Raw genomic sequence first — 25898 nt, 5'->3', positions numbered from 1 at the left:
ATAAAACTCAAACACGAGCGAGACCGTGTCATCCTGCAAACTTTAATAGCAGAGAAAATTGCAGTCTGTTACACACAGAAAATAGCAGAAAGTTCAGCGAGACGTGACACTTCAGAGTGTATTAACATACAACTGAAAATACAGGACGCTTTACATTGCCAAACTTACTCCATTATAGAGAGCATTACATCGAAGCTTATGCAGCATTTTATTTTACATCCAATGCCATGTACGGTTTAATAGTGCCCCGGCTTCAGCTGATAATAGCCTTACACATTTTCCCCCCTGTGTACAACTGAGTAAAAGAATGTGATCACATTCAGTAATACACAATTATCCCCTGTGCATAAAAACACATGTGATGCATTTTAAAAGCTCATCAATAGTACTGCAAGTTAAAAATTACTAATTTGTACACTTTATTCACAAGATTCTTCTGTTTACAACCCTTAATGCAGCTGTTATAATTTAAAAGAAAAACAATGTGGAAAATGGCATTTTCTAGATCAGAAATTGAAGTTACCTCACTACATACCTGGCATAACTAAATAGTATTTCCTAAAAACAACACCAAAAAATGGCACAACACGGGGTGGCAAAGAACAATACCACCAGAACAAAAAGATCACAGGATCACAGGATATTAGGGATTGGAAGGGACCCAAGGCAATCAGAGTCCAACCCCCTGCCAGCGCAGGACTACACATCTAGCACAGATCAGAGGGGCACTCATCCAGACAGGCCTTGAAAGTTGCCTGAAAAGGAGACTCCACAGCCTCTCTGGGGAGCCTGCTCCAGTGCTCTGTGACGCTTACAGTCAAGAAGTTCCCCCTGGTGTTGAGGTGGAACCTCTCTTGTGCTGCAACTTACACTCATTGATCCTTGTCCTGTCACAGGGAGCAAGTGAGAAGAGCCTGTCCCACCCAGCCCCACCAGCCCTCAGATGTTCATAAACATTTATTAAGTCCCCTCACAGTCTTCTCCAGACTAAAAAGTCCCAGGCCCCTCAGACTCTTCCTCATAGGGCATGCCTTCCAGTCCCCTAATCATCCTCTGAGCTGTCCACTGGACCCTCTCCAGGATACTGACATTCAATCAGAAAGCAAGAGCCCTACTGCCTATTTGTGAAAAAACAACAACTCTTTTCAAGTGTAACTGCAGACTGGGTGGGAAGGCAGAAACTGGGCACGACTACACAGACATATACTACTCAACAACAGCACAATGGATATTTACCTAAACTTATCTTATTTCAAGGATCTTGAAAATCAAGTAAAATAATCATAACGTGTGCTCTAAGGAAAATAAAACTGTTAAAGCAAAGAATAATAAAATTCCTCAAAAATAAATAGTATGATGATCAAAGCAAGTTTTTTTCTTTTTCTTTAGGTGTGCAGGGACTTTTAGTTTGCTGCTTGTAACGGCAGTTTTACAGCTTTGAACATGATTTTCTTGGAGTAGGTTAGACTTTGACAGCTCATTTACAGAGCTAAATCTTCATGGTGCACATTTAGGAAGATGACAGTTCAAGTAAGTCTAGTTTAAACAAAGCTTTAATTTAAATCTTCTGTAGACCAGCAGTTTTTATTCTATATAAGGATTCTGAGCAGAGAGGGACACAGTACTGAAATATAATCAGTTGTGTGCTCTCTTACAGTGTTGAAACCATTTGGGAAAACAAACAAACAAACAAAAACCCCCAAACCAAATAAAAAAAACCCAACCAAAAACCAGCAACAGGTCTGCTAGAGATGTGACTGATACATCACCATGAAAGAAGGGGACAGGAAATACAACAGAATCATAGTGACATGGGAAGATCAATTGAAACCTGACAGCTGACAGCTGTTAGGGCAGGTATTGCCTTTACTCATGGCACGTTGCAAAGGGGTAACCTTTCCAGTCCACATAACCAAAGATACTCCCCACATGCTTTATATACACTTACAGTAGTACATGTTCATTTAATTTCAGGGAATTTTTTTACCTATGCATGAATTATTTAATATAAAGTCCTTTTATTTCCTGGTCTCTTTTGTCACTTTCTGACCTTCCTCTTGTTGATGTTCTGGTCAGCTCAGTATGTGAATTTTTATCATAGTTTCTTTGTTCTCTGCCACTGTGTCTTATGTTCACTCTAGCCAGCTCAAGGCATCAGTCTTTATGTCTAGAAATCTAGAGGCTAATCTTTCTTAGCTACTGGGAAAGTTTCTAACTCTAAGAAAAACAAATAGGAAGTCTCCCTGATTCAGGTGAATGGCCTAGGCTGGAATAGACCTTAGAGATCATTTAATCAAACCTCCCTGCTATGGGCAGGGATGCCTCTCAACTAAACTAGTTACTTAAGGCTCCATCCAACCTGGCTTTGAAAATCTTCATGGGGGGACATCCACAACCTCCCTGGACAATCCATTGCAGAGTTTTGCCACCCTCATAGTGAAGGGTTTCTTTCCAAGATCCAAACTAAACCTATTCTCCTTCAATTGAAATCCATTTCCCTGCGTGTTACTAGTGGACACTCTTCTAAAAACGTCCCCCTCAACTCTTCCTGTAGATTCCCTTCAGGTATTGGAAGGCAGTTATAGGGTCCCCCAGGAGTCTTCTGTTTTCCAGGCTTAACAATTCCAGTTCCCTTTGCCTATCCTCGTAGTAGAGGTGTTTCACGCCCTGGATCATCTTTGTGTCTTCCTCTGAACTTGTTCCAACAGATCTATGTCCTTCCTGTGTGGACACCAGCATTTGAGATAGGGGTCTCATAAAAGCAGAGTAAAGAGGGAGAATTATCTCTCTTGATCTTCTGGCCACACTCCCCCTGATGTGTCCCAGGATACAGTTGGCCAGTTGAGCACACCGCCAGTTGGCTCATGTTGCACTTCTCATCTATCAACACTTCTAAGTCCTTCTCTACAGGACTGCTGTCAACCCACTCTCTACTCAGTTTATATCTGTGCCTGGGATTGGCCCAGCCCAGGTGCAGGACCTTGCACTTGACGTGTTGAATCTCATGCAGTTTGCACTGACCCTTTTTTGAAGCCTGTCTAAGCCCCTTTAGATGGCATCTTATCCTTCAAATGAGTCTGCCACACATCTTTGTGTCATCATTTCCTATTACTTGTTTGCCAAACAAGCTGCTGTCCAGTGCCACTATGACCAGTTATGAAAACCCTTGATTCTGTATCATACTGGTTTTATATTTTTAAGAAAAAAAAATTAAACTGATTTAAACGGTACAAATGTAACAAATACATTTTAGAAGTGAAATGGCTGTGACAACATCTCTCAGCACAGTGATTATTGTCTTCTCAGGTACTTCAAAGTCACAAGAGATTATGCCTCTTGTACAGTGTCATGATTTGTAGATTAAATATTCACCTATGCTACATCTACTAGGGAAAAAAAACAAACAAAAAAACCCCAAAAACATTATGATAGAGAACCAAGAAGTCACTAAGTCACAATGGTAAAGTGCATGAAATCACAAGGAAATATTCTACCAATTGCCCTGGATATACTGATTCAGGTAGAAATGATGACATTACATCACCTACTATTTACATGTATTATCCCCCCTACACCAATTCCCCACAAGAACAGGATGTTTTTTGCATTGCACTACCTACATGTAGCATGGATAACTCAGCTATGTTACCAGCTTTGAAAGACAGAAAAGAGCTCTATCAGTTATGTATAACCAAAAATACTGCTTCACTGTTTTGGCTTAAGCAGTAAACGAGTGAACTCAATGTATTTTAAGATGGCAAAACATCTAATATATTTCAGTTTCAACTCTAAGAGATTAATAAAAATTGGTGTTAGTCCTGAACAGAGGTTAACATACTGCTTCTTTGTGACATGCTGCTTTTTCTTCACTAAACACTGCTTTCACATAGTATTCAATTTGCCTATAGGTTCTTTGTTTTGATTAAATTGGTAACAGTGATACAGTCAAATATTAGAATTTGTGTAATAATCTACTTTGCTTTGGTTCCACAGAAAATACTCTTAATAGTTCTGATAGCTGTTTTGTCTGTCAGGAACAATTAGATCACTTTCCAACCATTTCAGACTTCACAATTAAGTGTATGTTTAGAAACACTTATCTAAAAGTCATACAGCTAGTACAGTAAGTACGTCTATGCATTCCTAACATCAGGAAGTAGAAAATCTTTTAAAATTTATGAAAAGTAATGAAGCATATGCAAGGAATTAGCCTAGTTATGGCAAACATTTTATTCTCAGGAAAACTTTGTTTTGCTTTTTATTCTTGATGCATCTTGTGAACATTTCCTCTATTTCCGCAAGTATATTACAAATATGCATGGCATAGTACATGTCCAGATACCAATAGAGATATTAAGAAAATAGACACTATCTAAATCCTACAAGGAGTAAGAAGGCACCACTGATTTGAGGTTGTGTCCAGACATCACCCAGTCCATTTTATTCTTATTTCTAGCTTTCAAGCCAGTAACGTTTTGTGATTAACCTATACAGACCACTTTTATTCTGGTTTTCTCACCACAAACAACACACATTCATAGTAGTATTTCATCATGGAGAGTTCATTCACAGTGTATGTTGACAGTACAGATTCTTTCTCCACCTGAAAAAACAAGTAGCAGCTTTCAAAATACCTTCTCTACAAGATGTGTTTCTCTTAATAAGAAAGAAATTGCTAGACTGTTTATACACTTTTCAAAAAATACAACAGCAGCAAATAATCACAGAATCAACCAGATTGGAAGAGACCTCCAAGATCATCCAGTCCAACCTAGCACCCAGCCCTGTCCAGTCAACTAGACCATGGCACGAAATGCCTCATCCGGGCTTTTCATGCAGCCTGTAGTGCTGCATGGGGTTCTTGTGGCCAAAGTGTAGAACCCTGCACTTGGCCTTCTTAAATCTCATCCCATTGGCCTCTGCCCACCCATCCAGCCTGTCCAGGTCCCTCTGCAGGGCTCTCCTACCTTCCAACAGATGAACACCTGCTCCTAGCTTGGTGTCAGCTGCAAATTTACTGATGCTGGGCTCAATCCTCTCATCCAGATCATCAATAAAGATGTTGAACAGGACTGGGCCCCGCACTGATCCTTGGGGAACACCACTAGTGACTGGCTGCCAACTGGATGTGGCACCATTCACCACCACTCTCTGGGCCTGGCCTTTCAGCCAGTTGTTGACCCAGCACAGAGTGAATCTGTCCAAGCTGTGAGCTGCCAGCTTGTGGCAGACAGTGTCAAAGGCTTTGCTGAAGTCCAGGTAGACTACATCCACAGCCTTTCCCATATTCACCAGGCAGGTAACCTGATCATAAAAGGAGATCAGGTTGGTGAGACAGGAGCTGCCCTTCCTAAACCCATGCTGGCTGGGCCTGATCCCTTGGCCATCCTGTAGGTGCTTTGTGATGGCACTCAAGATGACCTGTTCCATGACCTTGCCTGGCACTGATACCAGTCATTAGTATATGCCATTATGCCAAGCTACATTTAAGGTAAACATCTATTCAAAGTAGATAGTCTGGTTTATACCAATACTACTCATTGCAGACTACAGCATCTTCTTACCTCTATATGGAATCCATACTGCAGTATAACATTTTTTATGTCCTCATAGCTTAATTCTATTGAAAGTTCATTTCCCAAGTTTTCAAAATGGTAAAGGAGAGGACCTAGAGTAGAAAGACAACAGAAATGCCTATTAAAAAGAGAAACATGCTTTAAAAATCTGAAACATATACTAAAGTGCAAAGAATATTTACATACAGACAAATCTATCACTTGAGTACAATTTTTATAAAAAGTCAATGCAAAATGAAAACAAAATAATTCAGCTATTTATTTAACAATAAAGGCTCATTCTCTTAAAATGTCTCCAGCATCACTGCTGCCCCTGCAGAACACAAGGAAGGTGCTCTATTTGCATTCTGTGACTACCCAGGACTGACTAGTCACTGACCGACCAGTGACTGATAAATTTCTGCTAGGAAAAATGATTAACTCCTGAGTTTCTCTGATATTCGTTCACTATGAAAGACTTAAATAGTCTCCCTTCTTTGGAGGGAAGGCATACATACATCTTATTCACATCTTATTCCAGAGGACTCTGGCCAGAAGTACAATATAAATTAGACAAGAGATGAAGAAAAAAATGCAAGGATGTACACATAATACATGTTCTGTTTTCTCAGAAAGACAGCAAAAAAGAATGTAAGACATTACATTTGTCAAATAACAAATGTTGGACACCAGTGGGAAGATTTTCTTCTCTAATTAAGAATCACATGGTGTTGACTGTAACTCACAAACATAAGGACAAGCTCTGAACATGTGAAATAATTTCCAAAGTCTGGATGTTTCTGTTTCTACAGAATTTTCAGCACAGACACATTCACCCCCACAAATCTTTTTAAGTAGTAGATGCCTGTAAGTCAGGGCTAAAAGTAAGAGAGGTTGGTCACACTTGCCTACATTTATCCATATTCCTCCAGGCTTCAGTATTTTCCATATAGTATCAATGTAATCAATAACATTATGTGCTGTATCTATAAAAAAGCAAGTTGCTATGCAGTCCCATGTATCTGCATAAAAAGAGTGAAGTAGACAGATATTAGTGTCATTGTTTCTGCATCTGTACAAAATTCAGTATTTAACCCCAGTATTTCTTTATATAATCAAGCATTAAACCTCAACTAACAACATTTGCAGGTTTTTACTTCTATTTACTAGTAAATAAAATACTTCGCTTTATGTTAATGACAGCTAAGTGTGGGTTCATGTGACATATATATGTATCTGCATATACGCAGACGAAAACATTATACATATTTATATATTTTATAAAATTGTTCATACATAACAGATCTATACAAGTTTGTACACTAAAGTGAACTTTCACAAATGACATAGCTTCAAAATACTTAAGTATTTAAAGAATGGATGAGGCACTTAGTGCCATGGTTTAGTTGACTGGATAGGGCTGGGGGATGGGTTGGACTGGGTGATCTTGGAGGTCTCTTCCAACCTGGTTGATTCTATGATTCTATGAATATTTCTCTAGCTGTGTTTTTACTAGTTAACAAACAGCATAAAGTCTACCTGAGCCTTCCTGATTTTCTCTAAACATGTATCCTTGAAACTGGAGAAGCTTTAACTTTTGTAAATTAAAAAAAAAGTCTCTCTTTTTGCAAGTATCAGATGTGCTACTGTAAGACAGAACTTTCAGAAAATTAAGGAATTATAAGGAAAGCCCCTGCAAGAAAATATCTGGAAGTTTGGCTGCACAATAAAGGGCAGCCCAATAGCTATTTAATCCTAGTGAAAAAATGGCTTTGGGTCTAATAGGGACAGAAAGGTGAAGTAATAATCCAATACCATGTAAGCCAAAAATATTGACTTGAAATATATTAGAATATTAGACTACACAAAAGAGAACTAAGTGCTACCCTTGATCAAATTCTAAAAAGGTACTGTAACTGGTACAGTAGGTACTAAGAAACAGTCTTCATGTTAACAGTTTGCAAGTTAACATTATGTTTCTCATAAAACATTACTTTGTGGCTGCAATGAGGAGAGCACAACTATCATCAAAAGTTACTTGTACTGACAGAAGTCTATTTTTTTTCATATTTATTTCTAGAATGTGCCTCTGAAATATCTTCTATTGTCAGTCAGTAGTGCACCTAAGACCTTTTAGGCAAGCAGGTATCTGTATTTTTTTCATAACTAAGAAGAAAGGAAAAAAATCAGAGGAGCTGTCTACAGGTAGTACTTTTTGTTTAATGCTTGTAGATAGAGTACCCTTCTATTCATAATTAAATATCCCCTAACAAATAGTCTGAAGATAGGGTTACATGGATAGCCCAAAAGATTGCATTTACTTACTGCACTCAGAATATATTTCTTGAAAATCTCCTGCTGTCATAGAGAAGTTTGAACCAGAAGGAAGACTGTGAGGATCAACGTCAGGGAAATAAATTGGACGTATTTGATCAGCAGATTTTCTGTTATTGCTAAACTGATGAATCCAGGGATAGAGCTTACATGAATTAACTTTAGAGCATCTGCAAAATACAGAAATCAACAGAAATTCAGTTTCAGCTACTTGCTTACCTAGTATCTAGAAATGCAGGAGTTCAAGGCTTTCACCAATGTCCAGTGAATTATTCTGATAAATTCTTTAAAAAGCCGTAAGTCTTCTAAGGGACTTTTAACTACTTCATAAAAGCTCAAACTGCCAAACAATTTATGATCTAAAAAAACACCCAGAATACACAGACACAAAACCCCACCAAATACCCAAACCCAACACTCTTACTTAGATGCACAAATTATTAGCAAAGAAAGCTTGTCATTTAATTTTTTCCACATATTTTACTATTTCCTCTGACTTTTTTCCCCACTGAAAATGCATCAGATTGTTTTGTAAGATTAATGAAATTTATTATTTCATATATTCAGTAAAGCTAAGTCTTTGTGGAGCCTATTTTTTCCCATAAAAACAAACAATCAAACAACAACAAAACCAAAACACAACAACAACCCCTCCCCCCCCCCCAAAAAAAAAAAAAAAAAAAAAAAAAAAACAACAACAACAACAAAGATAGCAATTAACATTAGTTCCATTAATTTTATTGGAAACATCTGTTCTCACTCTGGATTTTCTGCCTTTTCTGAACTATACTCATACAGATTTTGAAGCACAGCAAAACAAAAGCATTTTTCAGATGCTAACTGAAAGGATGCTTTTAGTAAATAACATTTTGCGAAGCATAGTAGTGTTGCAATTATGCTAACAAATAAACATAGGCTAAAATAAAATTTGTGGGTTGACATGATCAACAAAGTCAATCCCTATTTTAAAAGAAGCTTTTCCCACAGTTCACTAAAATCTGTAATTTAAAAATTAAGCCATTTTCTTTCAGAGCAAACAGAGAATACATCTGCCCCATAAAACATATCAAACAGTTCATAAACTACAAGCAATCTAATAGTTACAGAAAGTGCAATTTTTTGGCTGGTGGATAGAAAACATCTGTGCTAGTCTTTGAAGTAACATCTTTTACTTTCTTCATGTCATACTTATAAGTAAAACAAAAATTTCAAAACCATCCTGTGTGTGTGAGCAGTGGTACACTGTGGTAACCATATATCATGCATATTTAGATATATGCAGTCAAAAGCAGAAAAGCAGGGAAAAATCCCTGGTGACATGAGCATAATTTTCTCCAGGAAAGGCACCTTCTATTTTGGTTATAAAAGGGAAAAAACACCCCAATCACTCCTTTTCCCCAAATAAAACAAAAAAAATCACAAAAACCCAACCAACCAAAAAACCCTCAAACGCTACAGAAAAGAACTCTAAGCAACCAACCCAAAGCAAACAAAACCAAAGCTCAACTGTAAGAACAATGAAACAATCCCACCTTGTTAGCCAACAAAAGTTGTTAACCTTTCCAGCATTTTATTGATGTTCCCAGTTCATTTGTACTGCCCTCAGATTTTTTTCTTAACAATTAAAATTTCATGAAAAGCAATGTAAAACAAACAAACTCAAAAAACCCAAACAAAATTTGAGTAGGTTATATTTTTTTCTATGCTGTAAGGGAGCACACCTCCTTAGGTTTTTTTGCTCCCAGCACAAAATATATTCATGTAAACTTCTGAACAGTTCCAAAACTCATTTTCATTAAGTTCCTCCCCACATTCGAGCTTGAAAACCTCTCTTTCCAGATTCTGTAATTTATACTTCCAAACTTAGCACTGCACTTCTGTGCAGTTCCTCTTTCCCAGAAAATACGATGCAAATTATGTTACAAAACACCTTTAACTGTGATGCATGTCATCATTTCCCATAGGGGCATGGCATTTACTGTTCAGTATTCAATCGAAAAGATGGTTCTGGAAAAGATGCATAGGTGGGTAGGTTAAATCTCAGTGCTTACCACTGACTTTTAAATAAAATGCTTTACCTGTTTTCATTCTAATGCATCTTCCAAAGTGTCAAGCTTTATCAAAAGTTGCATTCTTTGCAGAATGTAAAGATACTCAATTAAGCATTTATTCTACTGGGATTAATTAAAGCTTTTTAAACTAACTGTACTCTGGCCTGGGTACAAAGTTTTAGGTTACTTCAGCTGAGCTTTCTCAAATACTTGTTAAGTCAGACTACTGCTACTGCTGTTAGTACAAGGCTTCTGACCCTTGTGTTCTGTATCTCCAGCTGCAGAAAACAGCAAGTCAGGAACCAGCTGATCCTGTCTTCTCCACCTAGCTACCATCCTAGTGTTGTTTCCCTTTGTGTCAGATGTTGAAGAGGAGTAACATATGTCCTTTGGGGCTCAACTCTCTGAAAATTTTGGTATGCTTTCAAGAACCAAGAAAGCAAACTATGCTTCTCACAGTTTTTGTCCTTCCAAAATATTCAATAAATTAAGCGTTTCTGTACATCACCAATGATCACGTCTGTCACATGTCATTATATCCATAACTCAAGTAAATACTAGAAAAATACATGAGCAACAAGAACCTTTCCCATATAAGGACTGCAGCAGCCTTGGAGTCATAGCAGTTTAACTGCTCCAGTGTCACTTAATTTTCAAATCACAGCTTCTTCAATGGAGTAATGCCATTTAATTAACTTCAGATACTTACAGTGACCAAAACAAGATATGCCTTGACATGCTCTACATACCATGCTATGCAACTTTAACCATAGTAACAAAAATTCACAATTTAAGAGAACTGTTTGTTTATATGCATAAAAATCAGCAGGTACGACTTAATTCACAGAAGAATGAAGTCACTGTAGTAGTTGGCAGTACTTTGTCTTCCTAAAAATAAACCAAGGTCAGAGAAAGATGGTATATCCAAACTGCCAATACATACTAGCAAAATTCTCATGTTTTTATCAACTGAAAATAAAATTAATGAAAATAAGACTGCAATTAAAAACTAATTAACAAAATCCTTCTTTCTTACCACTCTCCTTTAACTAGTACTTTGAGCTTTGTGGCCGTTTGAGCTGATCTTCTAGCTCAGACGTAGGGGAAAGATGAACATTCCTTCCTTCTCTAGTTATTATCTCTCTTTACATTGTTATACTATAAGAAAATACAATTTCATCTTCCCCTGACTTTCAAAAAACAAACAAACAAACAAACAAAAAAAACCCAATAACCTGAAGGGAGATGGGGGAGGGGTCAAGCGGCGGCGAAGCAGCAGAAGCAGCAGTAGCCAAAACAGCAGCCGGGGAAGACAGGCGAAAGCTGCACCAGCAGAAGCCAGCGGGAGAAAGGGGGAGAACAAGCTGTGCTTCTAGACATTGAGCTCTTGATGCTCCAATGAAATGATATTAATTTATCTATTGTTGCTATTATGTGGCCTATCCCTGGAATGTTCATCTTTCCCCTATGTCTGAGCTAGAAGATCAGCTCAAACGGCCACAAGCTTATATTGATCATTCCTATTTCCTCCAGTTCCAGGAAAGCAAACATGTCCATTTTAAAAGCTAACTGGGATCAACCACTTGAGACTAAAATGAAGACCCCAGAGGTCCTTAGAATCTTAATGAGCATCACACCCCAACAATTCAATCTTGTCTAATGCTTAACACATTACTAAATACCTTACACAAATAGGAACCTCACATGAGCATCAGATGCAAAGAATGATATCTGTTGTAAGTTCAGCATGGATCTTCAGAAGAATTTCACAAATAGGCCAAAGACTCAATATTTTAGTAAGACAAAAATATCAGAGATAGGCAAGGGTTAAGTTGACTTTCACATGTGAAACACTATGATAGCTGATCAGTTCTCCCAGAGATGGGGAATGAATACTTTCATGTTGCTTTGAATAATTTTATAAGTTCCAGAATGTTAAGAGCCTGTAGAGGACAAGAAGAATGTGGCCTCCTTTAATGAGCTGCAAAGCATTAGATCAGTTGAACTATAATACACAGTTTCATCACTAGATGAGAGTAATTTAAAAGTAATGTAAGAAAAAAACAGACAGGCTTCCAGCAAATATGTTTTCATTACATTGACCACTACTTTTCAAGAAGACATGCAGCAGCCATAATAGTGTTTTCCTCTTGTTTTTGAAGAGTAAGCTGTAATACATTTAAAATCATCACAGTCCACTGTGGACAGACTACCAACCAGGCTCCAAAACACCATGATAATATAGATTACAGCAAAATAGTTTAGGTGTTTCCAGAAAAGTTGTATAATTTAAAATGGAAGAGTGAATTGGCAAATTCTCTTTTCTGAACTTGATGCCAACTCTCCCAAAACACTTCTCCAAACTTCTTTCACACTTGCCCACCTGTGATTTTCCCACTCTGTTTCTTAAAAGAACACTTGCATTTGCCATCTTCATTCCTCTAACAAGTTCATTATGAAACCAGTAATTCACAATGCAAGTGACAGAATAACAAATGCAGAAATGCCATTGTAAATTAAACTTATACAGTGAATTTACTACATCCAGATGTAGCATTTCAGTGTAATTGTACAACTATTAACAATGTCATGTAAAATGGGGCCTAAAATTGTAGTATGTAACATTAACGCTTCCTTTAAAAAGTTTCCTCTTACTAACCACAACCGCTAAGTACCACACACATACTAACTAGTCTGTATTTGATGCCAGTGGGATACTTGTGCATTTTACAGAAACAGATGTGAAATAAATCATAAAATGGATTCAAGATTATGCAGAAAGTCTGTAGTACAATCTAGAGATTTTAAGTTTCTGTGAGTTGTGCTTCATGCTATTATTTTAATGACTCAGACACAATGCTTCCCTCCTCCCTCCCCAGTTTATCCCACTGATTTATTTTTTCATTAAAACGTTCTACAGAGTAGTTGTGTGTCCTGTGTTAGGACTTACAAAGCTATTCTTGTAAGTTTTATTTATTCAGGCTTTTCTTATTTAGAATTTTGCCTCTCTAGATATCAGTCGGCAAGTAAAACATAAGCTATGTACCTGTTGAGTACAAAGTTAGAAGAAAAGAGCATAAAGAGGCTCCATTCATTTCCTTGGCAAGCATACCCGAGCATAGCTATTTCCCACGCCAATCTACCTAGCCCAGCACCAGGTACCAGGATATTAACTTTGGAGAAATCCCTGCAACAGAACAAAAATAACAGTTAAGTCTTTATCTGATACCTCTTAACAAAACCTACAGAGGTCCAGTTACACATTTTTCACCCATATACTTATATACTGTCATTTATTTCATGTATGATTTTATACTTTTAAATTCAAACTGAGCCAGTTCTGATCATATTAACTTAATGCACAGTTAAAATAATTCACACAAATTACTCAAAGAACATACACAACCCTCATTCAGAATACGGAGCATAATGACTTTTTTTTTTTCCCCTGGAAACTCTTACAGTCATCAAGATAAAAATCTTGTAAGTGACTTGAAGAAAGACTATCAAGATATAGCACCATTTAATTTATTCTGAGATCAACTGATAACAAATATTCTAGAAATCATCTTAGCTATAGAGTGAAGAGCAAACAAGTATTTTGACATCAGAAACAGAAAATAAAAAACCTGTAAAAGCTGATAATCAGTTCAATCTCTAAGAAACTTAAAGGTTGTTATCTTCTCAGCAACTGTGGGTTATACATATGCTGTCAGCTGATTTCACTGAAAATGACTTAAGACTTCCCAAATCAAAGTACACTGCAGTTCTCTATCTATTCACTTCCCTTAACCAGGCATCAAGACTGTGAGATGACATTCAGCAGTGCGTCTCTACTGACATGTCTAGAAAAACCTCTCCTCTCTTTCAAGTTCAGCAGCTAAGGATCTCGAAGCTTCTCTTTCAGACAGAAAAGACACTAACTACATATTCTAGCCATTAGACATCCACCACAATGCAATCCATCCTTCAGTCATAAAACAAACAAAAAACCCCACTCCAACATCAAACTGAAAGCATACTTTCATAAAGAATTAATTTTCCACTTTCAAGTCATGAATTTCATCATTTTGTATACCAAAAACCCAAGAGTGAATTCTCCCAGCTACCCTCCCTTTTGCATGTCACCTCCAAAGACAAAATGTGTATCATAAAAATATAGGCAAATAAATGTAGCTGAAATCAGCACTTCAGACATACAATGAAAGAAGGCAAAATGTGAGTCCTTTGATTAGATAGAAAAAATCCAGATAACAAAAGATATTCAAAAGAGTTAGTAGGCTGCATAAGCATGAAGATAAATGTAAAACTTGAAAAGGAGGCTACTTCTTCTGTTACCCAAAACCAAAAGAAATTTCTAGAAGGCCACGCAAAATAACAAAGCATATTCACCAGTATTTTTTGTGTCTTAATCATCTAATTAGTGAAGCCTCCCAAATGGAAAATAAACCACTACTCATTCCCAACTCTCACTTCTGTTCCATTAGACTGAATCTTACATTGTTTTGTTTGTAGTGATACAGTCATTCCACATATATTTCCATCTAACCTATTTCTTAATTTCCTTGCAATTTAACTTTTAAAAATTATATATTTAGACTAACTCTACACAGATTTTTGCACCTGCATGTGGACACTTCCATGAGTCGGTTTAAGTCTTACACAACCTCCAAGGTTATCATACATTGCTGAGAAAATACTTTTCTTAAAACAATTAACAAGTAGATCTGAAGGTGCAAACACATTTGGAAATCTGCACCTTTATTCATCCCAAAATAAAGCCTCTAACAGTCTAAGCAAGTTGATCAGAAATTGTTTCTAATAGTCTTACAAATTTTTTATTCACAATATGCCTTTGTATCTCTGACCTAATTTTTCCAGTTTTTAGAAGACAGTTGATTATGACTGTTCTTTACTTTGCACCTTTACTAAGAGATTTTAGTCTGTCTAGAAACTTGTTAAGTGTTTTAATTTCTATCCATCCTCCTCACATGAGTTGCTAGGGCCTGATGCTGGTCACTGATTCTGTTTCAGCATACAGAGCACAGATAGTAGGATACAATATAATCAAGTACATCTAAGTCCACTAACATTGACACCATCCCTCCAAAAAGGTTCAAGAGTACTTAAAAAAAAAAAAATCTACAATTAGATAAATTAGGTACATGACAAACGTATTGAAAAAAAAAAAACAAAACAGTAATTGCTGATAGTGTCCTGCGATCAAAACCAGCCCCAAACCAAAAAAGCTCAAACACATTTTTGCTTTTCTAGGCTTAGAAAGAATTGTTAGTGACAAATTGTAGTCGAATTTAAAAAATTATATAAGGTACAGTCAGTGGCAGTGGGAGCATTCCAGTGCAGTGTATTATGCTAATTTCTGAATAATTAGAACAGCTAAAATTTTTTAATTGCACAGAAGATACATTTCTTAATGGCTACAGTTACAAGATAATTTAGAAAGCTAGAAAAGCCTGCTTTCTTTTCATGGATATGTAATTGCAGCAGAAGCAAAGATAATAGAAAAACCCCAATCCTGAGCTGTGGTAACTCATAACTCAAGGTTTATCCACAATGAAACCAGCTTTCAACTAGCCAGCAGTATGACATTTCTGTGACACAGATGTAGCATTGCTTAGGAACATAAACAGGTACCCGACAAGTAAGTATCCATTTAAAAACATGTGGATGTGATAGAATATTCCAATAAGCCTTGAACTAAGAAAAGAAACTGGCACTTCCCTGAAAGTTCAGTGCAGAATCTGAATAAGCAGAGCATTGGTTGTGAAAGAACAACAATGATAAAGTCTGTATTGTTCATTCATTTGCCAAGAGGTATAAAAAGCCAAAGTACAAACAATTCTTGCTTCTTAGCTCTTGGACACTGGATCTGTTTGCATTTCCTTTGCTTCTCTCCTACTCCTACACTAACCTTGACTTAACACATGAGCTTTGCTGGTTGTTTTCTATCTGGTGAGAGAGAGGGTGGTGTTTGCCCCTTCTGGGCTTTTCTTTGTCCAGGAGGGAAAGATTGGATTTCTGTATTATTTCTAAATTGTGTATAGTTGTAAACACATGTAAATATATTTTGTATATATGCTTTTAAATTTAGCTTTGCTGTTAAATATAGCTTTATCTTACTTCCAAGCCATATGAGCTGGTCTGGTAAATTTACTGGGCAGGGGGGGAAGGGCAGAGGAGTTCACAACCCACCACAGTGGAGCAATAGGGAAGAAACATTGGCCTACTAACGTTACATAGGTGTGGCAAGCAGGGAAGAGGGCTGTGTGGTAGTTTAGCTCAATTACTGAAACTGCAGCAGTCTCTTAAACATAAAGTGAAGAAGTATGAGAAACAACTAAAATTCGTTATGCCATTTTTACACCGCATTTTGAACTGTGATAGATTTTTCAGCTCTTAGGAATTTATTTGCCATTAACGAAGATTTTAGTTGGTGTACTTCTTAAAGGAAAAATTATACATGAGGGAAGGTCAGTGGACTGAGGCAAATGGTATGAGACTCAACAGGACAAAGTGCACGGTCCTACACTTTGGCCACAACCCCATAAAGAGCTACAGACTGGGGATGAGTGGCTGGAGAGCAGCCTGGCAGAGAGGGACCTGGGAGTGATGGCTGACAGCTGGTTGAACATGAGCCAGCAGTGTGTCCAGGTGGTATGGAAGGCCAAGGGCATCTTGGCTTGTATCAGGAAGTGTGGCCAGTAGGACTAGGGATGTAGTTCTGTCCCTGCACTTGGCACTGGTGAGGCCTCACCTTGAGCACTGTGTGCAGTGCTGGGCCACTCACTTCAAGAAAGCACTGAGGTGCTGGAGTGGCACCAGAGGAGAGCAATGAGACTGGTGAGGGGGCTGGAGGGAAAGTTGTGTGAGGAAAGGCTGGCGGAGCTGGGGTTGTTCAGACTGGAGAAGATTTAGAAGGGACCTTATCACTCTCTACAGTTACCTAAAAGGAAGTTGTAGTCAGGTAGGTGTCAGGCTCTTCTCTCAGACAGCTAGTGACAGGACAAGAGGGCATGGTCTGAAGCTGCACCAGGGGAGGTTTAGGTCGGATGTTAGGAAGTAGTTCCTCACAGAAAGTGCAATTAGGCACTGGAATGGACTGACCAGAGAGGTGGTTGAGTCACCATTCCTGGAGGTCTTTAAGAAAAGATTGGATGTGACACTTCGTGGTATGGCTTGGCTGATGTCATGGTATTGGGTCATGGGCTGGACTTGATCTCAGAGGTCTTTTGCAGCCTTAATGATTCTCTGAGTTCTTATTTTTATGGCTATTTTGTTTAACAAAAAAAATATATAGTGCTGAAGTGGGAAACTGCAGTGCAGCAAAAGAAAAATTAGTGTGCAATCAAAGAAAAACTTTGTTTTCATAAACTGAGCACTGCAATTTACTGTTATCTAATGAGATTAAGTGGTCAGAAATCTATAGGCCACACACAAAATATGAGTGGCAATATCAGCGTAAGATTGCACTGTGGGAGTCCTCCTTTCCCAATGTCTTATCTCTGCATTGTTTGTAAATTTAGGTAATAAATACATACAATTCCCAGTCTATTATTTTTCATTATTTTACTTTCATATTTTCAGACTATTTTTTTAAAGAGGTAGCTAAAAAGCACAATTATTTAAAGACCTGTTCACCAAATTCAGCAACTGAGGTTTATATGCTTTGTCTCAAGACCTGTAAAGCCTTCAGTGGACTGTAGTAATACTGAAGGTACAATTTACTCTTAATGTTTAAAACAAAGTTTAAGGACAATTTTTGATAACTTTAAAACCCCTGCAAGATGTTTTCTATATATAAGTTAAACAAAACTGTATGAAGTAAAAAATTTATAACAACTATATTAGCATGACCAAGTACATGCATGAAGTATAGCCAAGTTCAGGCTTAGAATTAATAAAGCATGTTTTTTCATATAAAAAGGAAAATAAGCAGTGGTGACTTCTTTTGGGCTATCCTGACAGTATCCTGGAAAATGCAGTCAGTAACTGGATAGAATGATGTATTTAAATTTCAAGTTCTAAGTGGTTCCAGAGGCCAAGTTAATGAATGAAAGATTTGAGAAAATACCTGTTTACCATTCTTGGCCATGGAATGATAATTAACCAAAAGGTTAACTATTTATTTGATTCCTTTTGGAGAAAAGCTGATGATCTATACACCTTTTCACATCTACTTATGTGTAGGGAAACAGAAGTAGAAGAAAACCAATATGACAAAAAGGGAATTAGAAAAAAAAAAAAATTGTGTATATATATGTATATATATATAATATACTGGTATATTTATTTTGAATTTCAATTTAGTGTTTCCTCATAAAAATGCCTCAATGAAATATCCCATAAAAATAAAAATGTATCTATATTTTACTATTTTCTCCTACAGAAAACAGTAGTTCATCCAGATCCAAAAATTTTAAATGGCTTCATCAAGAGATAGACAATATAAAGACCCTATAAGCTGAAACACAAATTCCAACATCAGTAACACAGGAAATGCACCAGTTCTTTAGGAAGACCTTATCTCATGTAATTTCTTTTAAAACTGCTTTGTTATCCTGATAACAGATTCTGTGTTAAAGTGCCAAGCAGAAAGAAGGAATTTCTGAAGAAAAATAAGAAGCAGAAACATCTTTTTGACATCTTATTTTTAGGTGACAGTCGTGTCAGACGACTGGACTGAAACACAGTAGCACCTACTCACAAGATCACTGTAATTTACAGCTGCTTCCAGGAAGCGCAAGCACATAGAGCACTTCACCTCTTCTGTTGTTTGCATAGTAACAGAACAAATACAGGCCAGTTTCACAAAGAGTAATAACACAACATGTGCATGCATGGAGTGAAACCTAACTGAATAGTCTCAAAAACTTGACAAGCTTTAAATTTAAAATATTTCTCAATCTTTTACAATGCAAAATACATCAAGACCTTTTCCTGGCAGAAGAGGGCCTGGAAGTATGCTTTTATAGTCAGTTGAATGTGAGCCAGCAGTGTGACAGGGTGACAATAAGGCCAACAGCATCCTAGCCTGTACCAGGAACAGTGTGGCCAGCAGGACCAGAGATGTGATTGTACCCTTGTAAAAGGCAGTGGTGAGGAAACACCTTGAATACTGGGTTCACTTTTGGGTCTCTCACTACAAGAAGGACATCAAAGTACTGGAGCATGTCTAAAGAGCAATAGTTTGTGGAAGATCTAGAGAGCAGGTCCTACAGGAAGCAGCTGAGGCAACCATTGTTTATTCTGGAGAATAAAAAATACCTTCTCTACAACTACCTGAAAGGAGGCTGTAGTAAGGTAGGTGTCAGTCTCTTCTCACCAAGTAACAAGGGACAGAACAAGAGGAAAAGATCTCAAGATGTACCAAGGGAGGTTTAGGTTGGGTATTAGGAAAAATGTCTTCCCCAAAAAGGATTGTCAAGCATTGGAACAGGCTGCCCAGGGAAGTGGATGAGTGACCATCCCTGAAGGTATTTAGAAGTTGTATAGATGTGGTACCTGGGGACATGTTTTAGTGATGTACTTAGTAGTGCTAAGTTAATGGTTGGACTTGATCTTAAACATCTTTTCCAGTCAAAACTGATTCTGTTATTCTACAATTCTGAAAGCTGATTTCATCACTTTGTTAACAATACACTGCTTCCGTAGCACTTCGATTTCGTCACCACAGGAGACTTCAGCACTCTGTACAAGAAAAGGGAACTCTAAGGATTAAATACAAAGATACATTGAGCTTCCATCTACAAGCTGTCTTTCCACATTAGAACTCTCCACAGGAAACGGACTTTGTACCTGTTATACAAAACAGCCAGAATAGCTTCACTGTGGGCAGTTCAGGTGTCCACATGTTCAAACTGAAACAGCCCCCCTCCAACATTCTAATAAAGTAACTAGACTGATCAGCTGGCCTGCCCTGCCAGAGAAGTTCTCACATAAAGGTGAAGTAGAACTGCCTGTTACGCCTCATAATACACAGAATGAGAACAGGCTCTTGGAATGACTCTGCTTCTCTCCTGAAAGAGGTAAGTACTCCTGAATAGAACAGTCTCTGGTTAGTAGCAAAAAAAAGCAAGCTGATGACAGTATGTAACAGTAAGTGAACAGAGAAAGTTTGCATAAAAGCTGCAACAGATCCATAATCATCATTAATATTAGACATTTAAATAGGTATATACATAATACACATTTTATAAATAAAATTAAAAGTTTCATTGACAAATTCCAAACTGTAATAGAGATGTTTGATCTATACAGTAATGACTTGAGATTTTTGAAGAGACAAAGGAAAAACAACAACTGATATTTCAGAACCATCACAAGAGGGACAGAAGCACTGCCACATTAGTTGTGTTTGAAAACAACAACAGAGTTCCTGGTAAAGAAGCACATAGCCATTTACTTGAGATTCACCAGATACACTGTCACATTGATTCCTAATACCAACTGGAGGTTCTGAAATAGTTAATTGATAGTTAAGTATAAAAGTTAAGACTTTCCAATTTTAGTCACGTATCTCTTAAGGCAAGTTACACCTCCCACAATGAAAATGCTTTAAAAGTTAGCGTACAAAGAAAAGGTGAGATGCTACCATGAACATTTAAAAGATGACTTTCAAAACCATGACTTTACCTACAAATCTGTGTATCACATGTATGTGAGGTAACCTGTAGCATTTAATACATTTTTTCCTTATATAGGGCAACATTAACACTAAAAAAATTGCACAAAGTTTACCTTCAGATAAATGTTTAGTGTTGCACCCACCTTGAGATAAGTTACCACAAGGCAAAAGAGGAAGTGACTGTGTCTGCACTGTGTTCTGCCATTATTAACAATCTTTACTAATGAAAAGATAACCCAGTGAAGGGTATTTTCAAATTGATACAAGTGCATTATTAGCAATTACTGACAAGACAAACTCACAGTAGCACCTAGCTATATCAAACCTAAGTTCTGACCTGTACATTTTTGAGTACACAAAATTCACAAGTTTTCCCATTAATCTTAAATAAAAAGTGTTAAGATTAAATTGAAATCTACATTATGACTGGACTGATTCTGTGGCAGTGACCATTAAATATAGAATTCTTACTACAGTAGTAGTAATTTCTGACGTTCTACCAGTATATTACCTAAATCCACATACAGTGATGATTATTTTAGCAATGTTAAACTGACACAGTTACAAAGCTACCCTCACATATGCAGCAAGGCATTTTTCAGATTTCAGGTTAGATCCATGCAACAGTGTGTGCCCATGTCAAAATAAGACTTAAAACACTATTACCATCTTTCTTTTGGAAAGTTCTTTACAATTTCACTAATGATTGGCTGGTAGCAGGACTCTCTCTCAGGCCTTCCTTCTTCACTCCAGTCTCTCACAAATTGTTTCAAAGTGGATTTTAATTTATCCATGTCAAATGTTGAAGCTGGTGTAATCTTTCCTCTTCCCTGATTAGAAAGGCGGGGGGAAGAAAGAGTTAGTGAAAAATGTACCAAGTACCTTTAAAAGAGAGGAAAAAATGCAGATCATAAATAAACAAAAGCCATGCTATATGGTCTGCTGAGACTTTGGCTAAGAAAGCACTTGCATTTCACCAGAACTCAGAATCCTAAACTAACCAGGTTTGCTGGTCTCAGTTGAACACAAAAGAGACCAGGTTCCACATTAAAAATACTATGGCATAGCAGAGCACAAGTGGAAAGGAGGAAAGGCACAGGGTTTAGCTAGTGTAGAGGCTGAACTGCTTACCGTGGGAAATGGATCCCTTTAAGCACTGATGAGGCAATACTGAGAACCTCATATCAGAGGTACCAAAAAAAAAAAGGACTTTAATTTCTATTTCTCACAGTATTTTAAATCTGAGTGCAATTTTTTTAATAGAGATGCCACAATGAAGCAGCAGGTCAGTAATGAAAATGTTTTTACAGATAAGAACATTAAAAATAATTGGCCTATCTAAAATTCTAACCGATTTAGAGAATGATGCAACATGTAGGTAATAACCTACAGTAAGGCAGAAAACTTCACTTATGATCCACATCATTAACTGAAAAAAAAATATAGATTATAACCAGTGTAGAGGTAGAACTCCAGAGAGAAAATCTGTGTTTTCACAATAACTGATAACTACCACTTTCCAGAGTCTCATTAGTTTTCTTAACTCTAAGTACAAGGACTAAAAACAAATAGTTTTTATTAAATACGAGCTCTACAAGAGATGAAAGGCAAGACAAAGAAAAATGGAAGCAAATAGTACCTCATAAAGGAGACAATAAAGGCAAAAAAAAAAGATTGAAGCCTGAAAGGAGCGAAAAACAAATGCAGAAAATGCCAAAGCACACAGAATTTTGGAGTATGAAAAAGTCCATTTAACATACATCTTCTCCATATTCTTTATTTTCAAACATATGAACGCAGTCATTCACAATGGTCTGCAGGATCTCTTGATTATGATCAATGCACTTCCGAATCTTGTCAAGGTGAGGAAGGAATTGGGGAAGAAGACTCTGTTGCTTAGCTGGGAGAGATTTAAACTGCCTCTCTGTTCTGTTCACTCGTTCATGCATATTCGTTCTAAAAAGCAAAAAGATAATTCAATCTAAGCAATTCCAACTACAATTATTCTTTTCTGTAGGTACAGAAAGTGATCATTTTGTAATTCCTTACTTGAGAACAACCTACAAACAATTTTTAGGGAAAATGTTTTAAGCTCTAGTTCTCTATCACCATGCTTTTACACATGTTGCCGTTTAGGAAAGAACCATAAGAGTCGCAGCTGGACCATACCAGCATCATAGTCACACTATATATATAATACTAAGGTACCTATGGAGGCCTGTAACTAGTGGAGTCCCCCTGGGACCACTTCTGTTCAGTATATCCATCAATTACCTGGATGAGGGCACAGAGTGCCCCATCAGCAGGTTTGCCAATGACACCAAACTGGGTGGAGTGGCCGACACACCAGAAGGCTGTGCTGCCATTTAGCCAGACTTGGACAGGCTGAAGGGCTGGGCAGGAAGAAATTTAATGAAATGCCAAAAGGGCAAGTGTAGAGTCTTGCACCTGGGAAAGCACCCCAGGCACCAACATAGGTTGAGGACTGACCTGCTGGAAAACAGCAAAGGGGAAAAGGATCTGCGGGTCCTAGTTGATGGGAGGTTGAGCATGAGCCAGCAATATGTTCTTATGGCCAGAAGGGCAAATGCCATTCTGGGGTATATTAGAAGGGCTGTGACCAGTAGGTCAAAAGAGGTTCTCCTGCCCCTCTACACTACCCCGGTGAGGCCACATCTGGAGTACTGTGTCCAGTTCTGGGCCCCCCAGTTCAAGGGGGACATAGAACTGCTTGAAAGTCTGTCATGGAGTCACAAAGATGATTAAAGGAATAGAACATCTCTCTTATGAGGAGAGACTGAGGGAGCTGGGGCTCTTTAGCTTGGTGAAAAGGAGACTAAGAGGTGATCTCATCACTGTTTATAAATATGTAAAGGGTGAGTGCCAGGAGGATGAAGCCAAGCTCTTTTCGGTGAGGTCCAGTAACAGGACAAGGGGCAATGGGTGGAAGTTGAGACACTGGAGGTTTCATGTAAACAGGAGGAATTTTTTTCACTCTGAAGGTGACGGAACACTGGAACAGGCTGCCCAGGGGGGTGGTGGAGTCTCCCTCTCAGGAGATATTCAAAACCAGCCTGGACACGTTCCTGTGTGATGTGGTATAGGAGATCTTGCTCTGGCAGGGGGGGTGGACTAGATGATCTTTCAAGGTCCCTTCTAGCCCCTGACATTCTGCGATTCTTCTGACAGCATACTTGCCCAAAGTGCTACTGTTAATTTGATCATGTAACAGATCCAAGCCAAGGCTAAGTCTTCCACTTCCTCAAAATAAAAGTGCCATAAAAAAGGCAAATCTGACACTATGAGAAAAGTCTGGATTTTTTTCTTTCTGTCTTCCTTCTTACCTAACACAGTTCTGGCCTCACCACGTTCAAGCACTCACCAGGCCTTACGTAAAGTTGTTTAACTTACTAACTCTGAAGAGCTCTGAATAGATTTTACTAGATTTCATTTGTCAGTTTAGGAAATTAACTGAGAAATCATAAGAGGTGTTTAAAAGATGCGTAGATGTGTTGCTACAGAACATGGTTTAGCACCAGACTTGGTAGTTAAGACAATGGTTGGGCTCAATCTTAAAGGCTTTTTCTTCAGCTGAAAAAAATCTGATGATTCCTTCAAGTCAGAGAAAAAGTAATTAAATTTCTGTGTTTAACAAAACTTTAGTATTCAAATGTCAAAGATGAACCTGAGAAGGATAAGAAGGATGTTCCAGCTTCTATGCCTGAGGATATAATTACATTGCTCATATAAGTAAATTACTGTTGGCTGTTGTGCCAACAACGAATAACAAAGTCTTTGGTGTGGCCAAACTGAATGAGGAAATTCAGCTGAGGAATGTAGATGACATTGTAGCATAAATGATACTTTGATGGCTTTTCTGGACTGAATTCTCTAATTCAGATATCAGAAGAGATGTTGAAGTGTCTACACAAACCTCATGCTCAAACAGTAGTCCTCGAAAGCAAAATAACCCCAAATCACTAAAAAAATATAAAAACAGGAGGCAGAATAGTCTAAATATCATCTACTCCTTCCAAGAACTTTACTGTCGCGGAAAAAATATGCTTGCATTACACGGGAAAAGTGTCTAGCACATAACGATAAACATCCCGTGGGTTTATCAACTGAAGTACAGAAATATGTAGCATACCTACAACCCACATCTGCTTCCCAAACCCAAAGTAACAGCAGACAGTTTACTAATACACCCTAGAGGACTGGACTTTCTCAGCCAGCCCCTCTCCCGGCAATCTGTCTAACTCATTTTTTACATTCAGCAATGTCCGGGTCCGTTCCCCTCCCTTCATCTCATTCCTATAGGACCATCCAGCCTTCCTCTGCCTCAACAAATGTGAGAAGGCTAAAGTTATAAAAAAGAAGCCATCTACTAACTTCATCAACAAGCCTTATCTGTTGTGCAAATTAACACGTCTTCCAAAATTTTCCGTAGTAACCGAAGCACGCTCTTTCATTTGACAGTAAAAGCTACTACTGCTATGAGAACTTCAAGTATCTTGAGTATATTCTCGTATAAAAAGAGACCTCTCACATCCTGGAGACCTTTTTTTCCCCTTTCATGCTTTCTGGTTAACAAGGACATCGAGGACACTTTGTCTGTAGGCAGAAGGTAATGGGTTGCAGAGATGCTTTCCCGACTCAGGCTTCCGCACCCCGCTACAGGTACAGCGCTCCCCGCGCAGTACACAGGGAGATGGCGACACGGCAGGCACAAAAGAGCGAGGAGCTCTGGGACCCAAGCACCCGGAACGCGGCGGGGCAAACCCGCACGGACGGCGGGATCCTGACCCCCGCGGAGGCAGGTGGCTAGAAAAGGAAGCGGCAGAAGGCTGGTGACCCTCGCACAGCCCCCACACAAGGCGCAGGTCCCGGTTACCCGTAGTATCGGAAGGCATTGATGATCCTCCGGAAGTGCTCCCGCTCCAGCCGTTCCTCCTCCTCCACCCTAGCTGCCGTGGCAGCGGCCGCCAACGCCCTCGGCTCCTGCGGCTGCCGCCTCCGCCGCTCGTCGCTCAGGGAGGCCGCCTGCTCCACGTCGGGTCCGCCGCTCCCGCCACTGGCGCTCTCTCCCGGCCACGGCAGCTGCTCCCGCTCCTCCTCATGGCCCTGCCGCAGGCCCCTGCGCATCGCTTTAGCCGGCGGATCCCTCTCACCCGGCGGCGCTGGCGGCGGCGGCTGTGCTTTACGGGACACGGCGCACGTGGCCGACATCCCCGCAGCAGCCGCCGGCAACTGCCCGTGCAGCGCGCACGCGCTGCCCTCACTTCCGGTGCCGGGCAGGGGCGGTGCCCTGGC

At 38.6% G+C, this 25898-nt stretch overlaps 1 protein-coding gene across 2 annotated transcripts; it reads right to left on the bottom strand.

Moving 5' to 3' along the window:
- Positions 1–26: 26 nt before the first annotated feature.
- On the bottom strand, positions 27–25898 carry CARNMT1 (carnosine N-methyltransferase 1). Of its 2 annotated transcripts, none has more exons than XM_064176539.1 (8): positions 25480–25897; positions 22346–22541; positions 21252–21415; positions 12987–13127; positions 7881–8059; positions 6464–6577; positions 5565–5668; positions 27–4603 (listed from the first exon to the last, which is right to left on the bottom strand). In XM_064176539.1, exons 1-8 carry the CDS (start codon positions 25812–25814, stop codon positions 4502–4504), a joined length of 1335 nt encoding a protein of 444 aa, XP_064032609.1. In that variant the 5' UTR covers positions 25815–25897; the 3' UTR covers positions 27–4501. The 2 variants fall into 2 exon arrangements, 1 of the variants encoding a protein (XP_064032609.1); XR_010309086.1 differs by having other exon boundaries at positions 4514–4603; positions 6468–6577; positions 25480–25898.

Source organism: Pogoniulus pusillus, chromosome Z, assembly GCF_015220805.1.
Source record: "Pogoniulus pusillus isolate bPogPus1 chromosome Z, bPogPus1.pri, whole genome shotgun sequence".
NCBI lineage: Eukaryota > Metazoa > Chordata > Aves > Piciformes > Lybiidae > Pogoniulus > Pogoniulus pusillus.
Note: the sequence above shows the minus strand (reverse complement) of the source record. Positions and strands in the feature narration are given on the sequence as shown.

Coding starts and splice junctions, on each gene's coding strand:
- CARNMT1 (XM_064176539.1), bottom strand. CDS start 25,814: ATGTCGGCCACGTGCGCCGTGTCCCGTAAAGCACAGCCGCCGCCGCCA. Junction 21,416..22,345: donor ATAAAGAATATGGAGAAGAT/GTATGTTAAATG, acceptor CTTTCTAATCAG/GGAAGAGGAAAGATTACACC. Junction 13,128..21,251: donor AACTTTCCAAAAGAAAGATG/GTAATAGTGTTT, acceptor GTTCTGTTGCAG/GGATTTCTCCAAAGTTAATA.